This window comes from Lontra canadensis, unplaced genomic scaffold, assembly GCF_010015895.1.
Source record: "Lontra canadensis isolate GAN:19392208 unplaced genomic scaffold, GSC_riverotter_1.0 scaffold44, whole genome shotgun sequence".
Taxonomy (NCBI): domain Eukaryota; kingdom Metazoa; phylum Chordata; class Mammalia; order Carnivora; family Mustelidae; genus Lontra; species Lontra canadensis.
Window position 1 is genome coordinate 2,811,016 of NW_022631038.1, and position 19,727 is coordinate 2,830,742.

At 56.7% G+C, this 19,727-nt stretch overlaps 1 protein-coding gene across 4 annotated transcripts in view; it reads left to right on the forward strand.

The window, feature by feature from the left end:
• The window catches only part of ZNF516 (zinc finger protein 516), a 114,029-nt gene extending 99,841 nt beyond the window's left edge, over nucleotides 1-14,188 (forward strand). For all 4 annotated transcript variants that reach the window (XM_032872210.1, XM_032872209.1, XM_032872211.1 and 1 more), the window contains exons 3-4: nucleotides 118-1,560; nucleotides 14,054-14,188. In XM_032872210.1, coding sequence (XP_032728101.1) covers nucleotides 118-1,560; nucleotides 14,054-14,070 — 1,460 coding nt within the window. In that variant the 3' untranslated portion in view covers nucleotides 14,071-14,188. The remainder of the gene's footprint in view (nucleotides 1-117; nucleotides 1,561-14,053) is intronic.
• Nucleotides 14,189-19,727: the final 5,539 nt, after the last annotated feature.

Here is a 19,727-nt window from a genome sequence, read left to right on the forward strand (position 1 = left end):
CCCGAGGACCCGTGCACCCTCTGCGCGCGAGGGCCACAGTGCCTTGGGGTGTGCTGCTGTGCCTCTTCTGTTCTGATGAGAAGTGGTAACTTCACGTTTTACGTTCTGACCCTCCAGGGGGAAAGCCTCTCCACTTCCGCTTTTCTGAAGAGGCAGCCTCGACCGCGCTCGCCGGCGGAGACCAGGGTCGCGCGCCCGGGACTGCCGCGTCACACACCGACACCGGGGAGCCCGGAGTGGGGAGCGCAGCCTCTGCGTCCGCACTCGGAAACAGGAGCCGAGACGCTTCCAAGAGAGCAGAGCAGCCCCGGTTTTCCGTGGGCGTCAAAATGCCGGCGTTTCACCCGAAGCAGGAGGTTGCGGTCTCCAGGGACGCCGCCGACTTCCCTTCACGTTCAGATCAGACTTTCCCCGAAGGAGCCGACCTGCCGCTCTCGTCCGGGAGCCCGGCTCAGCCCCTGAAGGAGACGCCGTCTGATTTGCACACGAAGGAGCACACTGCAGGGGGCCGGAGGGTGCCGGCCCCAGACCTGGCCCCCCTGGACCTCAGCGAGAGGTCGAGCCGGGACGACCCCAGCCACAAGCAGCTGGCCTCGTCCCTGCAGGCGGCGCTGGCCGTTCACCCGTGTCCTTACTGCAGCCACAAGACCTACTACCCCGAGGTCCTGTGGATGCACGAGCGTGTCTGGCACAGGGTCAGCTGCAGCTCCGTGGCCCCCCAGTGGATCCAGCCCAACGGCTACAGGAGCATCAGGAACAACTTGGTTTTCCTTGCCCGGAGCGGACGCACGGGCCCCCCGCCTGCCCTCGGGGGCAAAGAGTGCCAGCCACTGCCCATCGCCCGGTTCACACGCACTCAGGTGCCAGGTGGGGCGCCGGGGCCCAAAGGCAGCCCCTCGCCCCTGGCCATGGCCACGAAAGCTGCCAGCCTGCCTAAGAGCAAGGACAGCCACTCCGGGGGCCCTTGTGCGCTTTGGGTGGCCGGCCCCGACGGGCCCCGACAGGCCAAAGCCGGCCACGGCCCCGAGCCTCACGGCGCCCCGGCGCAGCCGTCCCTGCCGAAGCCCAGGCAGGAGGCCGGCCCGAGAGCGGGGCCCGTGGCAGGCGGCGGAGGCTTCAGCCGATGTGCCACCCCCACGCCCTCCGTCATCGCCCGAGCAGGAGCCCAGCCCCCCACAGGTGGCAGGCCGGGGGACAAGTATGTCATCCCTCCCACGGGGTCCAGCCTCGGCCCCCCACAGAAGCACAGTGCCCCGGACCTTCCGAAAGCCAAATTCAGCCCTCAGCCTCAGGGTCCGCCGCACGGGAAAGGCGACGGGGGCCCCCCTCTACCTCCCCGTGAGCCCCCCTCCAAGGCTGGCCAGGAGCTGCGGCCGCCCACCAGCTGCGGAACGGGCCCCAGGGGGAGCACGGCCGTGCAGGTCGGCAAGCCGGAGCCCGCATCGGACGGCCGCGAGAAACGCCTGGACATCCTCAGTGTCTTTAAGACGTACATTCCAAAGGACTTCGCTTCTCTCTACCAGAGCTGGGGTGCCAGTGGCCCTGCACTCGAGCACAGAGGTAAGACGGGCGGCCCCACCACCCTGCCCCGCAAGCGCTGGCACGACCGTCCTCTGCAGGCCCCACGAGCAGCCTCTCCCCAGGAGGTTGGGCAGCTGCCTGCTGGGTGGCTGTACATCTGAGCACCAAGCAGAGAGCGCGGGGCCCGTGCACCCCTCCTGCCCCCCAGCTCTGCCCACCAGGGTTCAGGTGCCCAGGGCTGGGGCGGGAGCCTTCCCTCGGGTGCCAGGCCTTCCCTCCTGGGGCTGTTAATTTGGGAATGCTGACGTTTCACAGGAGCGGGCAGCCTTGACGCCCCTCACGTCCTTTGTTTTTTATTTTTATTTTTTAAGTAAGCTCTTTGCTTAGCATAGGAGTCAAACTCATGCCTCAAGATCAGGAGTCACAGGCTCTCCTGTCGGACCCAGCTGGGTGCCCTTCCTTTGTTATTTTAAACATAGAATCAGTGATGTTCGTGGTCCCTTTTCTCTCAATAGGCAGGAACGTTCATTTGAAGAAACAACTGTTTTGTTTCTGTATGTTTGTAATTTAAAAGCGCATAGTTCAGTGGTGTTTGTGAGCAAACCCTGCGGAGTATGGATGTACCATAGGAAGTCTGGGGGACTGGCTTATGCCGCAATTTGAGAAAAGACACACCTTTAGTGGCCACTTGCCTTTTCTGCGGGTGTCTGGGTATTGACACCTTTTGCGAGGACCCACGAGGGAAGGCACACGCCGTATAGGACGCCCTCCTCCTTGGGCGTGAATTGTGGGGGGCTCTCCCTTAACAGAGCACGAGGAGAGCGAAGGATTTGCTGTTAAAAACCAAAGATCAAGCAGGTGGAGACCCTGCGGTGCTCTCTCTCTGTTCGTTGCCCTTCTCTGACGGAAGTGTTCACGCGCCTGTCGTTACAGCAGGTCACTGTCAAAAGTGACCTTTGAGATGGGGCCCCTCAAATTCCAGCAAGTTGGAGGCACTTTGGGGGAACGTTGTTCACGGTTTGGAGGCAGTTGGGTGAACGGTGAGGCGCCCTACACCCATGGTGTGGCCGCGGGTGCCTCGCCGAGAAGGCGGGTCTCTCCCTATGTTCGCAGGGACTTCGGAACCTGCCGGCTCCTTGGGCACGCCGGAGCCGTCCTGGCATGGCGAGCGGTGCCTTTGGCTCCTGGGGAAACACTAAGGTGGGAAACACTCGGGGTGCCACAGTCTCGGAGGTTTTGCCAGCGGGGTCCTTGTTTGAGGCTGGTGTCTGTTCCTTTTTGCTCAGAGCCCGCGCTTCCTGGGAACTTTCTAGAATGAAGCTAAAGGCACAGAAGCCCAGAGGCCGCTGAGACACGCCATCGCCAAGGTGCTGGGAGGCAAGGCTGGAAGGCCCCGTGTCTGCGACGCCTCCCCTCGGGTGGGGGGCGCGGTGCCAGGCTGTGGCGGGTGGTAGAAGGCAGCCGGCACGTGGCCTGGTGTGTTCACATGTTCAGGTTTCAGTTCAGTGAGTTTTGCACGTCCCAGGGGCGTTTCCAGGCAGGCAGATTATTTGCTGGGAGATGAGTCACAGTGTGTGGGTGCCCTTTAGACCTGGGGGCAGCCACGTCGCTCTAGGTTTGGTTTCCGTGGATCTCAAAGCTGAGACGTCATAGGCAGCCAATGGTGGGCAAGTTTCCGTGGGTACCCGTGTGCCCAGCAGCCGTGACCCACTGTCCACTCCTTCCAGTGACCGTGGCCTCGGGCGCCCAGACCCGGGACGCCTGTCACTGTGTCAGTGGCTTCTGCTTAGCACCCCGACCTGGGATGTCACAGAGCGACCCTCCTCTGTGATGGCCCGTCGCGCTGCCCGTCCGACGGTGCTGTCGTTGCTCTTCCCCCCGAAAAGTAGAAGTCAGTTTCAAGTTCCGGTTTTGAGAATTTCGATGACATTTGGAAGTATGCAGTAGCTGGAAATGTTCTCCTATTCCTTAACATTTGTAAATGGTTCTCAGGGTTTAGTGTGCGTGTGTGTGTGTGTGTGTTTTAAGAGAGGTTCCACAGTTACCTTCTACATGTGAGAAACGCTGAATTGTGCCTCACACGCGTGCACTTTTCTTGGGTCCTCTGTCCGTGTACACACGGACATACAGCTCCGTGGATTAAAGGTGTTTAGGGCGTTTAAATTCAAGCTGACTTGGGTTCCTTAAGGGCAGATCTTAAACTTTTCGGCTGTAATAATACTAAGTGTGTTTCTAGAACCATGGTTTCCCGGGTTTAGGGAAGAGCAGAGATCGGTTTCTCTCGGACACTTGGCTGGTGTCCGTGTGGTGGCTGTGTGCTTGGACGGGATGCCCCCTGCATGGCCCTCCCCTCCGTGGCCCACCTTGGGCTCTGGGCTCGACTTTGGGGCTGGGCCTGGGCTGTCCCCTGGGAACGCCTGTGGACTCCTCGAACGCCTCAGCTTGTCTGTGCCCTGCCCACGTGTACTGTCTGTGGCCGCCCCTCCAGGGCCTTTGCTGCTTCCTTTCTCCTTCTTGGGATGTTTCTGGATGGCCCTTGAGGGGTTGCATAGGAAGGAGACGTGGCAGGCGTGGCCTGGCTGAGAGGTGAGTGGGGGGCTGACGGTTCCTGTATGGAGGCCCTCTGCCATTGTGCCGCCAGCAGGGGCGAGTGGCCTCCAGATCACAGCCCTGACGCATTTCTGAAGGTGCCACTGACGCAGATTCCTGAGGTTTTTGTCTTCCGCTGGCCAGGCGTCCGTGGCTTTGCTGTGATACGCAATTGAATTTCACATCACGAATCTAGAAAATTAAGTTCCTCTCGGTTCCAAGCCCTCTTTCTGGCCTGCGACACTGGATGGGACTGCCCGTGCTGATCGGCTCCCATTCCGTGGTCGGATGCACCTGCTCTCGGATCGGACGCGAGCCTCCTCTTGGGGGTGTCCCTGTAGAGTAAAGGTCTCAACTCCTCCACACGGGCCGCGGGGACGTACCTCCCGGCCTCGCGCTGTCGTGGGGAGGCAGAGGCTGCCGAAGGGAACCTTCTGAGAAGAGTGGCCGTCTGTGCCACATGGCGATGTTTGTGGGGGCCAGTGTGACTCTGTCAGGGCTCGTGTTCTGCTCACACAGAGGCCCTGCCGTCTGGCGGTGCCTCGGAGACATTGGGTCCTTCCAGACTTCGGGACAGAGAGTTCTCCGAGGCCGTCTCCCCACGTACTGCGACGGAATGATGTTTGTGGGGTGGCCCCGCCAAGGGAGGAAGGATGTTCCGTGGCGTGACGACTGTCACTTCCTGGAGGGCCTCCGACCATCACCCTTGAAGCCTGAAACACACGGTCTGCTCTGTGTGGCTGGCGAGTCTGGAAGCTTCCATCCATAGAGCAGGGCTGTTCTGTTGATGGAGTAGAAAAATAATACATTACCTGGGTTTTCACGCTGCGTGCTCAGCCTATGTTAGGTGAGAATAGGGACTTTAGAGTAAAACTTGAAGGTAGTAGGACGAGATGATTTTAGATAGAATGAGATATAAGGTTTCTGTTGTTGGGACTTGACAGAGTCCCTTGTCCGAGGACAAGTCCGAGACTTGTCCAGGGCCGTGCAGGGGAGCGTCCCGTCCAGCCACGCTGCTGCCACACAGACACTTGATGTGACGGTGATGCGAGGTGTGTGCTCCCTTTGCTGGGCTCTGTGTGGCATACCTGCAGGTGTCCAGTCTCCTTTCCCCTTGCGGACGGGCACATGTGTTGCGGCGTGATCGGGTCGCGTTAGCGTGTGGGGCTGGGGAGCGTCTGCGCCTGCCTCGGGGAGGCCCCCGCCCTTCACCAGGCCTCCTTGCCGCGCAACTCTAGTGTCCAGGTCAGAGTGTTGGAGCGCTTTGCTCCCCAGGCAGTCTTCGGCTCAAATGAAGTTTATAACCTTCATGATGAGCTCGGAATTCCGGGGTAGCTTGGGCGCGATATTATTGACCATGAAGGGCAACGGTCTTTTCTTGAAGAGTAAAGAGAAAACGATGCAGCAAAATGCACAGGAGAACAGCATGTGTCTGTGTGTCCGTGCGCGTGCGTGCACGGGCTGGCACATACTTAATTCAAGGCAGTGCGGTCGGCTGGATGGAAGTGCTGCGTTTTTCTGCTGCCACTTTGGATGGGAAACGGGCAGCTGAAGGAGTTCCCTACGAAACTACAAAACGACGTGGTCTGTGAAGACGCAAGTGCCGTGTTTTCTCAGGGTCCCTAGCAGGAATCCCTCATGGGCACCTCTAGAATCCACGTGGGCGAGCCGTCCCATTCCTCGGGAGAACCCGCGTGGCCCAGGTGACTGCCAGGGAGGTTCTTGTAGGATGAGCCCGGGTCGCGCTTCAACAGGCAACAGAAACGCTTCAGAAGCTGAGATCTTCCCGGGGCAGACTCAGAGGAAGGAACGATATTCCTTAAAGACGTGATTAGGTAGCTGTGGGCAGAGGCTGCCACGCTGGGAATGTGTGCTCAGAACCAGGGAGTGTGGGGCCTGGACGTGCACAGCCGTCGTGGGCAGGCTGCTAGGCCTCCTGTCCCCACAGTGCTTGGGGACACACATGGCGGCGGTGAGAGGCCCGCGCCCAAGGACACTGGCTGAGTGTGCTTTCCCCGTTCAGTGCCTGGGCACCCTGCCCGCCTCAGTCCCGCTGTCTCATCGGGGACAGTGGCACAGGTGTGGGTTAGAACGGGTCTTACTAGTCCTCGGTGCTCCTGAATGAGGCAGTGGGAAATGGAGGGCCTTGTGGGCAAGTTCTGCCGTTTCTCTAAGACACACGTTCGAGGCTTGCCCCGTGAGGATTCGCACAAGTTCTGCCGCACATCACATGCGTGTTTCGGGTGATTGTGTCCATACACTGTCTGTAGCGTAGAAGCAATTTTATATTCTTTCGGTCTGTGGACGTATGCTGAATTCGGACAAGAATTGGGTTTTAGCTACTTTGACAGAGACTTTGTCATCCTTTCTATTTGCCGTTTATGGTCCAGGATCCGATGTTAGGGACACACTCAGCTCCGTGAGCCTCACTTAAGTGCGTGGCTCCATGCAGAACTCACTCTAGTTGGCATTTCTGGGCTGTGTTTCCGCTGAGTTACGGTTGCGCCCAGCAGTGAGAGTGCGGCTCGGGGGAGGCCTTTGGAGCTGCTCCACTTACGTGAGCCTTAGCCTTTCTTCAGAAGGACGCCCCAGAGCAGGCCAGGTGCAGGTAGGTGAGGGCCATCTGCTCTGCCATTCTCACCGAAGGGAACACGGGGCCAGGGCCTTCAACCTGGCCCGACTCCCTCGTCTCCCGTCTGTGCCCCAGAGGGTGCGCGGGCACGCAGGTAAGGAGCAAGGTGCCTGGGCGGTGTTGGGGTTGTGCTGGGGACTGGTGGCCAGGCCGCAGCCTCCCTGCCCCTGCCCCTGGCCATCCCCACAGAGCCACCCCGACTGCCCAGTGATGGATGACGGGGGGGCTTCCTGTTGTCCCCCCCACCCCGGGCCATGGCGCGGGTTTCAGGTCACTGTGATTGACACTCCCTCGCCGTCTCACGTGTGCCGGCTGTTGGCAGAGCCTGGGGGGAGGGTCCTGGTCGCCCCCCAGGCCTGCAGGCGCTCCCGTCACCCCACTAGACAGAGTCGTGACGTTTTCTTCTCGCCCCCGCCCCTGCCGCTTCCCACCTGCACACCACCCACGGCCACTGCCGCCCAGGGCCGCCCTGGACGCAGGCCCGCCGAGGAGACTCCTTGTGTGTGGAGCGTGGGAAGCGCTTGTACCAGCCCACACGCGTGCACGCGCGCCCACACAGGTACCCCGCCCACCGCTGAGCCTGGGCCAGCCGCGGCCGGGGGGGGTGCTGGGGAGCTGAGCCACGTCTGCCTGGGCTGCGTCCCCAGCCACGGGCTTGGGAGTCCCCAAGAGGCACTGCACCCCAGACTCCCCCAGCCCCCAGAGTGGTCTTCCCTGCGCATCCAAGGGCCGTGTGCTTTACTTTGAGATAAGCCTGTTTGCAAATGCCCCATTTTAATTCGAGTCGAGTCCTCAGCAGCAGATATGCTAATGAGCCCTGAAGCCACCAGAGCGTGCCCCAGTCACGTGCTCTATCTGCGTGACATGCGCTGTGGGGGCTGTTCTCGTGAACGCTGACTGGCCGTGGCACGGTGTCCCCGGGGTCCCCCACACTGGTCTGTGCCAGTGGCAGAAGCCCTTGGCCTGCATGTGCCGAGCTCGCCCGCGACGGTGCAGGCCGAGAGTCATGTGCGGGGAGCTGGCGGGGTGGGGGTGGCACGGGAGCACGCGTGCAGCGGCTGACAAGACGCAGAGCGACAGAGGCCACACGGTGAGTAACGCAGGAGGAGGGTCCCGGCACACAGACGCGGTAGTTAATGCCGCCAGCGACGGCTTTCTTCAGCAGCGGGGTCTGAAGTAGAAAGAGCCGTGGTCCTGGGCAGCTCCCCCCGCCCCATCCCTTACAGTAAGTGTGGGTGGAAATTGGTATTTTCTGGCCACAGGCTAGGCGCTGGCATCTTTTTTGTGCAAGTGCTTTGTCTGTAATGGCCTTGCTTGGCGCGGTGTCGTGTCGGGGCTGGCTTGCGCCTGCACTAGCGCACCCCGTGTTCCCACAGTAGTGCTGGAGTAATGACCCCCCAGGTGCTGAACAAAACCACGCCCCTGAACAAGTAGGTCTTCCAGTTAACCGGACGTCGGGCTTTAATGTGGCCGCTGGGAAGAGGCACGTCATGGTGCTCAGCACGACAGCCCCTGGCGGTTTTCCTTTCCCCAGAAGCGTATAGAACTGCATTGCTTTGGTGGGGAGCTGGCCCCTCAGGTCAGTCTGGGGCAGTCGACAAAGCCCATGGCCATCGCGGCCCTGAGCGACAAGGATGCGGCGGGCAGGTGTGCGCAGCGGCTCTCCGTCCTGCTGGGGGTCCGCGCATGGCCGTGCCTCCCCATGCCAGAGACTCCTGCCCTCCCACCCGGGGTGTTTTTGCACAGGTTTGTTCGGGACGAGTTCTGCCATCTTCTCTGTCCTGGCACATTGGTCCTTCTCCGTGAGAAGCACCAGGCAGGCTGTGGCGCAAACGGCTGTGTCTGCGCCAGGATCTGGTTCCCTGCCTGACACACTTGCTGGCACAGCCACCGTGCCCGGGCACCGTGGGCACGCGCGCCTGATGTGTGTGGCCTGGTGTGTGTGGCCTGCATGTGTTCACCGCTCGGTGTCCCCACGGTGTTCCACGCCGTTGGAGGGGTTCAGTGCGAGCTCCTGTCACGGGCACGCACCGTCCTCAGTGGCCTCGCGGGTCGTCCTGGGCTAAGGGCTCTCCCTGCTCCTGTCCCCTCACAGAACATCCCTGTGCCCTCTCCTCCCACGGGCACCTTCCGCTGACATTCTCGCTTCCTGACGGGATTCTGTAGCTGCTCGCTGTGTCCTTTGTAAAGGGAGCGGCGTCTCTGCGGCCGGGGCAACTGTCCAGGCCCCGTCGCGGGATCAGCGCACGCTCGTGGGTCCCATCCAACCCGCGTAACCGTCCGCGGGATTCTTGGCTGCCGAGGGTGGGGACAGGGACGGCGGCCTCCCGGTGTGTCTCTCCAGAAGGGAAGCTTCGCTGCGAAGCTGTCAGGGGAGCGGCCACGGCCACACAGGGCGGACCTTCGCCCGGAGAGGCCTGTCCTGCACTAGGTGCTTGTGTCTTACTGCGATTTTAGAACGTCTGCCGGTTGCTAAAATGCCTGTTCTTCATGTCAGCGACTGAACGCCCGGTTGTGTGGTAGCGTTTTCCAGTCAGTGGTTTCTGTCTGTCCATGAAACCGGCTGTTTTACCATAGAAAGAAGTTACTTGGCGGTGCTGTGATCTTTTCGGATGTAAGTAACATCTCTCCAGATGCGGAGTTAACAGATCTCCGCCCAGACGTGGCCTCAGCTGGGGTTCGCGGGTCCCATGGGTGTAGACGCCCTCACGGTGGGACTCGCCGCGGCGGGTTGCAGGACGTGGTAACGCGGTTGCGCTGGGGCTGGAGAGTGCGCTGGAGGTTACAGCTGGCGTCGGGGCAGAGTGTCCGTGGCCCGCGGGCGACCCGTTGCATCTCCCTAGGGCGTGGCTTTCCGCGGAGAGTGTTGGGGGGCGCGGCCCACGCCCAGCGGACCCACCAGGAGCTCGGCGAGGTTCTTTGGGGTCGCGCGTCCGGTGTTGGTGCCGCGCTCCTTAAGCTCCGCCTCCTGTCACAGGGTGCCCCTGTCGCAGAGACAAGTGGGTCAGCGAGCCTCGTCACAGGCTGTGACTTCTGCTGTGTCTTTGTTACGGTACTTACGTTGGGGTTTCGTAACAGTTGGTACCCATGCTGGACTATGACCGAGAAAAGATGCGTTTATGTTTCTCTGGGCCTGTGGACTCAAGTTCTGCAGTTTTGTACTTAACCGACTGACCTGTGGGCTTCCTGTCCGCAGGGATGCACGTTACGTGCTCTAAGCCGCCGTTCCCTCTCGGAGCCGGGCCCTCCGTGGGTCAGCTGTCCTTCGGTCCAACCATGGGACACACTTGCTCAGGCCTCTGACCCTGACGTTGTGCTGGATTACCTGCCCCTCCCACTGGAGCTGCTGGTTTGCTTAATTCCTAGGTGGAGGTCATGGCCCCTGGTCCTGCTTCTTGTCCTTTGTTACATTTAAAGTAGCTTTTTTTTTTTTTTTAAGTTTTATTTATTTGAGAGAGCGAGCAAGGTCCGCTTTTGAATGCTGAGACCTTGGGGTCCTGAGTAGGAAGCTGCCTCCCCCCCCAGCCCTGCCTGGGGCGTGGCACTTTGTGCCAGTGCCCGCATCTGTGGCAACCCCAGGAGCACGTGGTACCCTCGCCGTGAAGACACCATGGTCCGCATCTGCGTTCTGGGATGAAGCTGCCGCTGTCTGCCATGGCCACTGGGGGTCCAGGCATGTGCACATGTGGAGGCAGGACGCTGCTTGCAGGCTGAATGAGCCAACCAGCCCCGATGGCCGTTCTCTTTCTTGGGCATCCCCTGGCTGTGCCAGAGCCCGGCGCTGTGCCTTTTGTCGCCGAGACCCGGGGCCCCGGTTCTCTGCCGTGTCACACGGGCGACCACACGGCAGCCCCCTAACTTGCCGGATTAGCATCCAGAGTCTGTGCGTTAGCTAATTCGGACAGATCGTGATGTCGCGGGTCTCCAAGTGAGACAGTCCATCAGGGGTCCAGGCCCAGAGCCAAAATGGATCTGCTTCTGTTAGGTCGGAATGAAAGAAACTTCAAGAAGTGAAGTGATTCTCTTCGGCCGTGCGTTGTGGCAGCACCCTTTCTCCGTACGTGCGCTGGTCAGCAGGCATTCCTCCCACAGCTGGAGTGGACAGGCTCGCTGAACCCTTCCAGGTCACAGGCGTGGATTGAGTGGTCGAGCTTCTAGAAGGAGACTCGTGGTCGCGGTGTCTGTTCTGCAGTGTCTGCTCTCGCAGGACGTGGGTGCTGCAGGGGAGGAGCGTCGTCACGTGTGAGGCATGGCCACGGCTCTGGGCAAATTGTCCCCACCCTCGGGAATGAAGGCCCCGCCGTTTGCCCTCGTACGCACACCCAAGTCCAGTCGTGAGGGTACCTGATGCTCGAAGCGAAATTCTAAATGAAAGGAGAGCTTCATGCGTGTTGTCGTTTCCAAGATGCTTTGTCATAGATTTAGCATGACTGAGTAAATGTTTAGTTTCTAGTAATCACCAGTATTCATCATCAGGAAGAAGATTTTTAAAAATAATAGGCTGAAGTGTGGGTATCATTGTCCTAGGGGTGTTGGGGGGGGAATTCTAGGTGGCTTTGTGTGTGTGTTGTGAAGAAATTGTTTTTCTGTTATGTGGTTAAACGTTAGAAATTGAAACGATATTTAGAACCAAGAAAAATGGACCCTCTCTCCCTGCAGCCCCCTGGTTTTTGGATTTAAAAGACCAGACTGACTTTTGCTGAAATAGGAAATCTGGTGTTCCCAGTGTGTTTGGATTCCTTGCCAAAATTTAAAGACTATGATTAATAGTTTATTTCTTATTATTCTAAATGTTATTTTAAAGTAGTTAAGCCAGAGAAATAATTCCATTAATCAAAATAAGGGGAAATGAAAAAATAAATGGGGGCCTAATCTATCTCCGGTTTAGCTGTGGTATTATGCAGGTAATGGAGACTCGCGGAGCCGGCCCCGTCCGGTTTCCGGTCACTGTTACAGTCTCAGCATCACACGTCGGATTTCAAAGTCCCGCTCAGGTCTTGAAGCAGCTTCCGTATTGGTAAAACCAAACAGACATCTCAAAACACGTTATCCATCTTTCTCTTAAGTCGAATGTACTATGAAAAGTTGTGAACACGACGCGTGGTTTGTCTAAAGTGACACGCGGTCCTGAGAGCCGCCCCTCCCCCGCGGTGCGGTAAGTGGAGGTCGCGGTCAGGAAGGTGCTGCGTGTGACCTCATTAGGCCTAGAGCACCACACCACGTGTGTCAGACACTGGTCGCCTCCCCCTCCCTCTGAAGGCCAACAGGTTCGCGTGTGTCCAGGGAGGGTGTTTATGTTATCACCCCCCTCCCCCACAGGAGTACACATACATCCCCGTACCTTATAAAGATAAAAGGGAGGAAAAGTAGACCTCGTCAAGTTCCGGAAGTCAGTATCCATCCCTAGAACATTGAAGTGCATTAAGGAAGATAATTATTTTCTTTGGCGTTACTGTTACTGAGAAATCCACAATTCACAGAGCAGCAGAAAACCCACAAATTTTCTAAAAACGTGTTTCTCATCGTCTGAATATTCTGTCTCATAGTGGGGAGAAAGCAACCTGTGTGCACTCAAAGTCCTAGGTGTGCATGTGTGTATTTCTGTGACTCTTTTCTTCTGAGGCTGCATTTCCCATGTGCCGATTTCTCAGATGAATTTCTTTCATTTCCTAAAAAGCCTGTAGGTCGCTGTATTGAGGAATAAAATGTTGATGACTCCCTTAAAGAATGAGATGCTGTTTGAACATACTGCTTCAGTTTCAAAGCAAAAATAGGCATTTCTGTGTCTAGATTTATGGACTAAACTTAACCTGGTGGTTAGGGTTACAGATTTTGCAGTCCTTCTGAATCATTTTTAAAACTTCCTGAGCTTTGCAGTTCAAAACTTCTGTCCTTCATGGAGGGAGGTGCATCCTCCTGTTATCTCTCTAATCTGCCCTGTGCAAGTTTGTGTATTCTGGCCCCAAGGAAGCGAGGTGCGGGCAGCGGTCGGGGTGCCATCCTGTCGCGTGTGCAGAGTGGACACCGCTCAGAATCGCCAGCGAGTTCGCTCGCTACATACGGTCACTGTGGGAGATTCCAGGCCATTCACCTAACCACGACAGTAACTCATTTTTCTCCTGGCAAACACAAAGGCCATTTTCCTTTCTTGAATGTATCTAGAAGCAGTTTGGAAAGTGCCCCGTTGATGAATCTCCGTGGCTTGAGGTCGCTGTGCAAAAATGTAAAACCTCGCTCTCCGCTCGCTGCGGGGATTGCACCGTCTAGCCGAGGACGTGGAGTTACTGTTACGCGTCGGGTAAACTCCTGCCTGTGCCACTGTGCCCGCCCCAGCCCCCACAGAACTTTTGTCCAGTATCTTCCTGGGCCTCCTTCAGTGTTGACTGATGGACGTCATGAATGTGGGGCTGGTTTTAAGTAGGAGCTTTCAGAAACTTGACGAAAGAGAAGCACTTAATGCACGGAGTCAGCCAGCCCCTCCCCGCCGGGTTTCTGGGGCTCCCGGAGGCAGAGCTGGAAGCCGGTGAGAATTGTGCGAGTGCTGTGGCGTGCGTGTGCGGGTTAATTTCAAGTGATGGGTCTCTCTCCGTCAGGACTTTAGCTGAAGGTGAGTGCAGTTAAGTAAGACTAACCTCGCCCTGTTGTTGCTGTCCTCAGATGCTAAACTCCATTGTTCAAACGGCGATGCTTCGAATGTCACTGGAGAGCCTGCTCTGCGCGCTGCAGGCTCACACGTATTCCCATTTTTATCTCGCAGTGCACTTGACTTTAGCGAACCCCTTCTGTTTTCCCGACGTGGTGATTGTTTATGGAAATCGGTGGAAGCACTCGGTTCCGATGGACCGACGTGAGAGCGGTCCTTTTTGGACTGTCTGTATGGCCCCCAAATTCAGCCTTCTTGTGGAACCATCACTCACCTGTAAATCCGCATGGTGCTACAAAATTCTCCTTTTTTTGGGAATCCTCCCCCAATTCCATCTTGCCACCTTTTAACCTCCAGGGCTGGTCTGGACACTTGTTTGCCTTCTTGTATGTGAAACAGAGAAGGCAAACCATCCTCCCTGAATCCTTGCAAATGATTGTCTAAAGCTGCCCCCGTAGACCAGGAAGGCCCATTTAAAATCTCTCCTGCTGGAGCAGAGTCCGTTCCCGCAGCAGTCAGGGGTCTCCGCCCACCTGACGGGGTTGCGACGGGGTTGCTGCCTGAAGGTCGCGTGCTCGTGGGTGTTGATACGGAAGTTAATAGGGAGACGCACTTAGACACCAAAAGGCAGAAATGAGCTTCTCTGTTGTCTGCTTTTTCTCATCTAGGGGAGAGACCGTTCTAACCCCAATCCCGTCCAGACAGTGCCTCTCAGAAAGGGAACCTAGAGACTCATTGCCGGCGTACCCTGGTCCCCGTGACAGCCGTTCCAGCCCCCCATGGACGTCCCGGCAGTGACCCCGACCCCCTGTGGAGGAGAAGCTTCAGGAGCCTCGACCGGACGGCGGCCCGACCCTGGCGCAGCCGTGCTGGAGCGCAGGCCGGAGGGAGACGCTCTTGCGCCTTGGGAAACGGTTCGGAGCACACGAAGATGGTCTCCTCCGGGATCGCGTGTACATACTCTGTGCAGCTCTGGGCTCATCGACCGCCATCCCCTATGTTCTTACCATAAACAGTGCTGTTGGCAGGTGCGCTTCAGAGCACAGGCCTCTGTGTTGCTGGAGACACGTTTGAGACACTGGAGAGAGATTCTTGTGCGCGTCGGAGAGACTGAAGAGCCGGGCGCCGGCGGGAGCTGCCGATGCTCAGAGGATGGTCGGGAAATGTCAGGACATGTGGTGGGGTGGCGGCGGCTGGCGGAGTGTTAGTGCCACAGCCCATCTGTGTCGTAGGGGGTGTTTAAAGTCGTCCCCAAGAGAGAGGAAGGAGGGAGCGCTGGGCACTGCGGAAAGCAGGCTCCGTGGCGCAGGGCCACGGCGTGGTCCTAACTGGTGGCCTTCGGAGGCCGTGGGTGTTTCCCGTTTGCTCTTTCCGTCCTTCCCGTCCTTTGTGCTCAGCGAGCCTGCAGGGGACACACACCCATGGGAGTGCATATATTTGCTTTGGAAAAGAGCTAGTTGAACACTAAGACAAGCAGGCTTCTTTGTTTATTCTCAGGACCTTTTTGTAACAGGGCTACACTCTGCGGACTGCTCCCCAAGGAAGACTGCCCGTAAATTCTCTAGCCACTGAAACGCCCTGCCCCGGTCTAGACCCGTTTCAGTGATGGCGGGAGCACGCCTGAGCAGATCCGGGGGCCCTGGTGCTCTGGAAACCTGTGCTCCCCCGCTCCCTCCCATCTGTCCCTCCCACCAGCCCAGCTAGTAGGTGTCTTTTCTTCTCGGGCCCGGGGACCTCCATGGGATGAGTCCCTTCATTCCCGGAGCGTGGAGGTCCCCTGGCCCCTGGGTGGGGACAGCTTCATATACCTCTTCCTCAGTCCTGCAAATGCAAGTTTTTGTGGTGGGGGGTTAAGGCCCGTAACAAAGGATCTTAAACCGTGCAGTGTACGCAGCTAAAATTGTATTCCACAGATATAAATATTTTCTTTTCCTGTTACCGTGGCACTATGTGCGATGGTAATATTTCTGAGAGTTTCAGATTTTTGCACATATGATTTTATGCATTATCAAAAGTTACTGCTGCCTTGAATGACAATGTTCTGTGAAATTTTTTGCAAAAGCTTTACTAGGTTTTTTTTAATTGTGACATTTTGTAAAGGCAGGAAATGGATTAAAAACGAGCATGCTAAATATATTTTTCAAAAAAGCAATAATTTTACATGTACAGAAATTATCCTAACCTTTAATACTGGTGAGAGCAACAGTTTACTTAATACAGTAATGGATCAGCGCAGTTTTTTGTAGAAAATGGGCTTCTGATACAAAGATCTGTTTAAACTCGTGCGCACGCACAGACACAAACCCTGAAGTGTGGTTTTCCTGTTCTAATGATTTGTTGAATTATTATTATATTATTATTATTGTTGATGTTGTTATTAGTTAATGTTTGGTTCTGGATTCTACTTGTTACTGAATTTAAATTACTTGAGGTTCCAGTTACTTTGCAGCACTTGGAAACAGTGGGATGTAACTGGGTGGCTCCTCTTTACGTGTGGGTGTACACATGTGTATGCGTGTGCACGCGATGTTTTCACTCACTTTTTCCTGATCCTCTTACACCAGGTTTGTACCAGAACGATCTGTTGTGTTGGTGTAATTAGGACCGTTCATGCCGATGGTATCGAGCAGCTGTGATCGACTGTTTCTGTATTTTGAGCAAAGTTGCAGAGACACATTCCTCTGTTAGAAATCAGAATGCCTTTCTGTTGACTTCTGTTTGATCATTTCGATAGTTTCCCCACAGTGATAAGTTCCGGCTTTCATTTTCTCTGCTGAAAGTGAACAGTGACCGGTCAGGGCGCACAGGGGCTCCTGACCCGGTCCTGTCTTTCTCTGTGTTCTAGCGATTAAAAGCAGTTCTGTCCCCAAAGTGACACGGAGCTGTACTGTCCGTTCTTCCTGTTTCGGAAGCACCCCCGACCCCGGAGCCCCGCCGACGGCCGGAATGGCCTGGTGGCGAGAGGGGTGCGCACCAGGTCTCGCGGGCCGAGCGCGCAGCCCGAGTCCGCTGGCGGGAGTGCGCGCCCGGCCCAGCGCAGAAGGCGGCGTCTGTGGAACGGAGCAGGGGAGGACGCCGCCCTCCAAGCCACGCCGTCCGGGGCCGGACTGTGGCTTCCTTCTCCCACTGGTCATCAGTATGGTTGGGTCTGTTCATACGTTGTTGTCTGTTGGACCATAGTATTTAATATGATTTATGTTTTCTTATTTATTTAGCCAATATGTTTTGATTTGCTTTTTTTCGAACGATAATTTCCACGTGATCTCTCCTGTACGTCGTCTTCTGACTGTTACAGACTCTTTCTACTACCTCTACCGACCTGCTGTTTCCTTGTTTCCTAACAGGATTTTTACAGTGTTGGCGTCTGATGTAACTTAGACAATAAAGGGTTTGGTTGTCTACACCGCAGCTTCTCCGTGTGTCTCCCCACCCTGCCGGCGCCCTCGCTGCTCCGGGGCGGCCGTCGGTCTGGCTGTCCTCACCCCCCTCCTTCCCGCTCACGTCTTTCCTCATTGTCCCAGTCCAGTCACACAGAATGACGATGAGCTGAGGTCACTCACTCATACTCCTTAACTCGAAGAACGCAGCGTCCGTTCTCCGCAGCGTCTGCCGCTGGCCCTTCCAGGACGCAGCCCGCCTCAGCCGCTCCGCCGCCTGCTCCGGGAGGGTCCCTCGGCCTCTCCGACGGCTCCGTCTCCCGCCGGTCCGAACGCAGCACAGACCTGCAGGGCTCTGGGATTTTGCCTTTCTAGTTGCGAAAAGTATGAAATACTCGGAGCGGTTCCTCTGATACACAGTTATTTTTGAAATCAAGAAAGACAGCGGTTTCCCGAGAAGTGCACCCGGGAAGCTGTTCGCGGTAGTCCTGACCCGCGGCCGTGGCGCCGGGTGAGGGACGTGGCTCTTGCCCTTGTGTCTGGAGCCACGTTCAGACGTTGCTGCTCTGTCTCAGGTCACATAATGTTCCGGAAACATCTGGAGCGAGGGCCCGCGCACAGCAGTTGGTAAGCGAGCCCCGCTTGTGGACGGGCGTGGCCTCGAGCGCGGCGCGGACAGGGAGCCGCTCGCTGGCTGAGAGCGCTACAGCCGGAGCGCTGGGGGCCTGCGGGACGGGTGTCGCCTGGATCCCGAAGCGACGACTCCTGTCAGTCTGTGCCCCAAAGACACTGCGCCTCCAGGATTCTCGTGCCCAGATTCCCCTTACCAGCCCCTGCTTTAAAGCCAACACGCTCACCCCCAAGCCCCGAGGGGTGTCAGTGGCGCCGAGCGAGCGCCGTGTCTGTCTCTTGTCGCTGAGTTCCGGGTGCGGAGCCTTCCGTCCACAAGTGAAAGGGAACCACGGCCAGGGCTCCCAGAGGTGGTTTCGGTGCAGGCCGGGCCCTCGCACGCCCGTGGGACGGGACCGAGGGGGGTTCATTCTTTATCCACTGCGCTAATTACACTCTGAGGCAGTAAAATGCAAAAGACCATAGAGTTTGTATTTCTTTTTTTTTTAAAATACAGTTTATAACATTATATTTTGTACTCTTTATATTAGAATTTGTAACTAGAGGATGTATTTAACTCTATTTCTGAAAAAATAATTCAATGTTTCAGTTATGTGAAAAAATATTTAGATAAAACATACTCATTCTATTGGACTTTAAATCAATAAAAAGATCTTGGAGTTGCTGAGGCTCGTGCAGACCTTCTTCGCCGGTCCCAGGAGGTGCCTAACCTTCATCTTGATCTGCGGTTTTGTTTTCGTTGGCAGAACACAAAGCCGAGTGTAGATAGAGTTCTTTCTATAAGCAGAAGGGTTTTAGCGTGACTCACAAGACAACGCATCCAAAACCATGTCAGGATGGCCAGAGTGTTTTCTTTTTGTTGTTTTTGTTTTTTTTTTTTTTTTAATTTTTTGCAGACTCCAGGGCATACACACTGTTTCTTTGTTTTGGAAGGTGACCATACAGTTCTCGTTTTCTCCCACAGCGCATCTTTTGGTTCCCGCACCAAAAGCACACACCATTCCTACTCTCACCGCCCGAGCCACGCAGCGTGCACGGGACGGACACAGAGCGAGCCCGAGTCAGATGAAATGACGGGATCAAGAACGTGGGGTTCCAAGGCACTCGGGGAACTTCAATTTAAAAAGCTGAGAAGTGTTTTGAGGTGAGAAGGTATAACTGTGTCTCCACTGGCAGTAAAGAGAGGTGGGAACTGACAGTCCGTGCTGGTACCCGGCAGAAATCCTGGCCCAGACCTCCTTGTGCCCCCTGATGTAGGGACTTCCTTCCACAGGACACGGCGTGGGAGCTCCTAACTTCATGTCCGGACAGACACCTCCCCCGGCCCTGGGCTTTCTCCAGGTGGCCACAGTCCTTTCTCCAGGAAGGTGCTTTCCTTTGTCTCCCTGCTGGTCACCAGATAGCAGACAGCCATGGGCTGGGGGCTCCTTGGCCACTGGGAGAAGATGGCGGAAGATGGCCACGGACTGTTTCCTGCGCTCTAATCTTCCACGTAGCACCTTGGAGGCAGGGACTGGGCATGGCCATGCTTCGCACACACGCGTGCACGCGCACCCCCACGGAACACGCGCGCGTGCACGCACACCCCCACCACACGGAACACACGCACGTGCACGCACACCCCCACCACACGGAACACACACGCTTGAGAAACAAATCCCAGCTGTTTGTGATGGCACCTTCTTGCCCTGCATCTGATTTCTTGCTGTTTGAAAACAACGTGCATCTCTCATCTGGGCTGTTCGTGATCCCCGTCTGAAGTTTGAAAAGGTGAGTTCTCATTCAAGAGGTTATCAGAATAACTGAAGGAAAATGGGACGTGCTCGGGTCTTGGCCCGTGTGATGAGTTCTTGGGAGAGTCCCTGCCTGTGGACACACGAGGCTGTGGCAGGGCTTTGTGGCTGGGGAAGGGCCACGGGGACCTGGCAGCAGGGGACATCAGGTGGCACACCCTCTAGGTTCCTCTGAGGGAGGAGGAAAGAGTGATATGAAGATCGTAATGAGAACGCTGTCTTTTTTCCCTTTTTCCAACGGAAGAAGCTAGTATGGGGAGTCTCTTCCCAAGGCCTCTCCTGACGGGAGGTCGGGTCTCTGCAGGGGGCTCTCAGACTGACCCCCGAGCGCGTGGCCGACATCCTGAGTTTCAGAGGGGACGAGGAATCTCGCCTTTCTCTGGACCCGGATTTGTCAAGGGAGGATCCGTGTTCAGGGCAGGAGAAACGCTGTCCCCACCTGACCTGGGGCTTCACTTTGTCTCCTGATGTGCTCATTTCAGCTCGGGAAATGACTTTTTAAAGCGTGGTGAACTAGAACATGTGCAGGACAGGGGACAAGA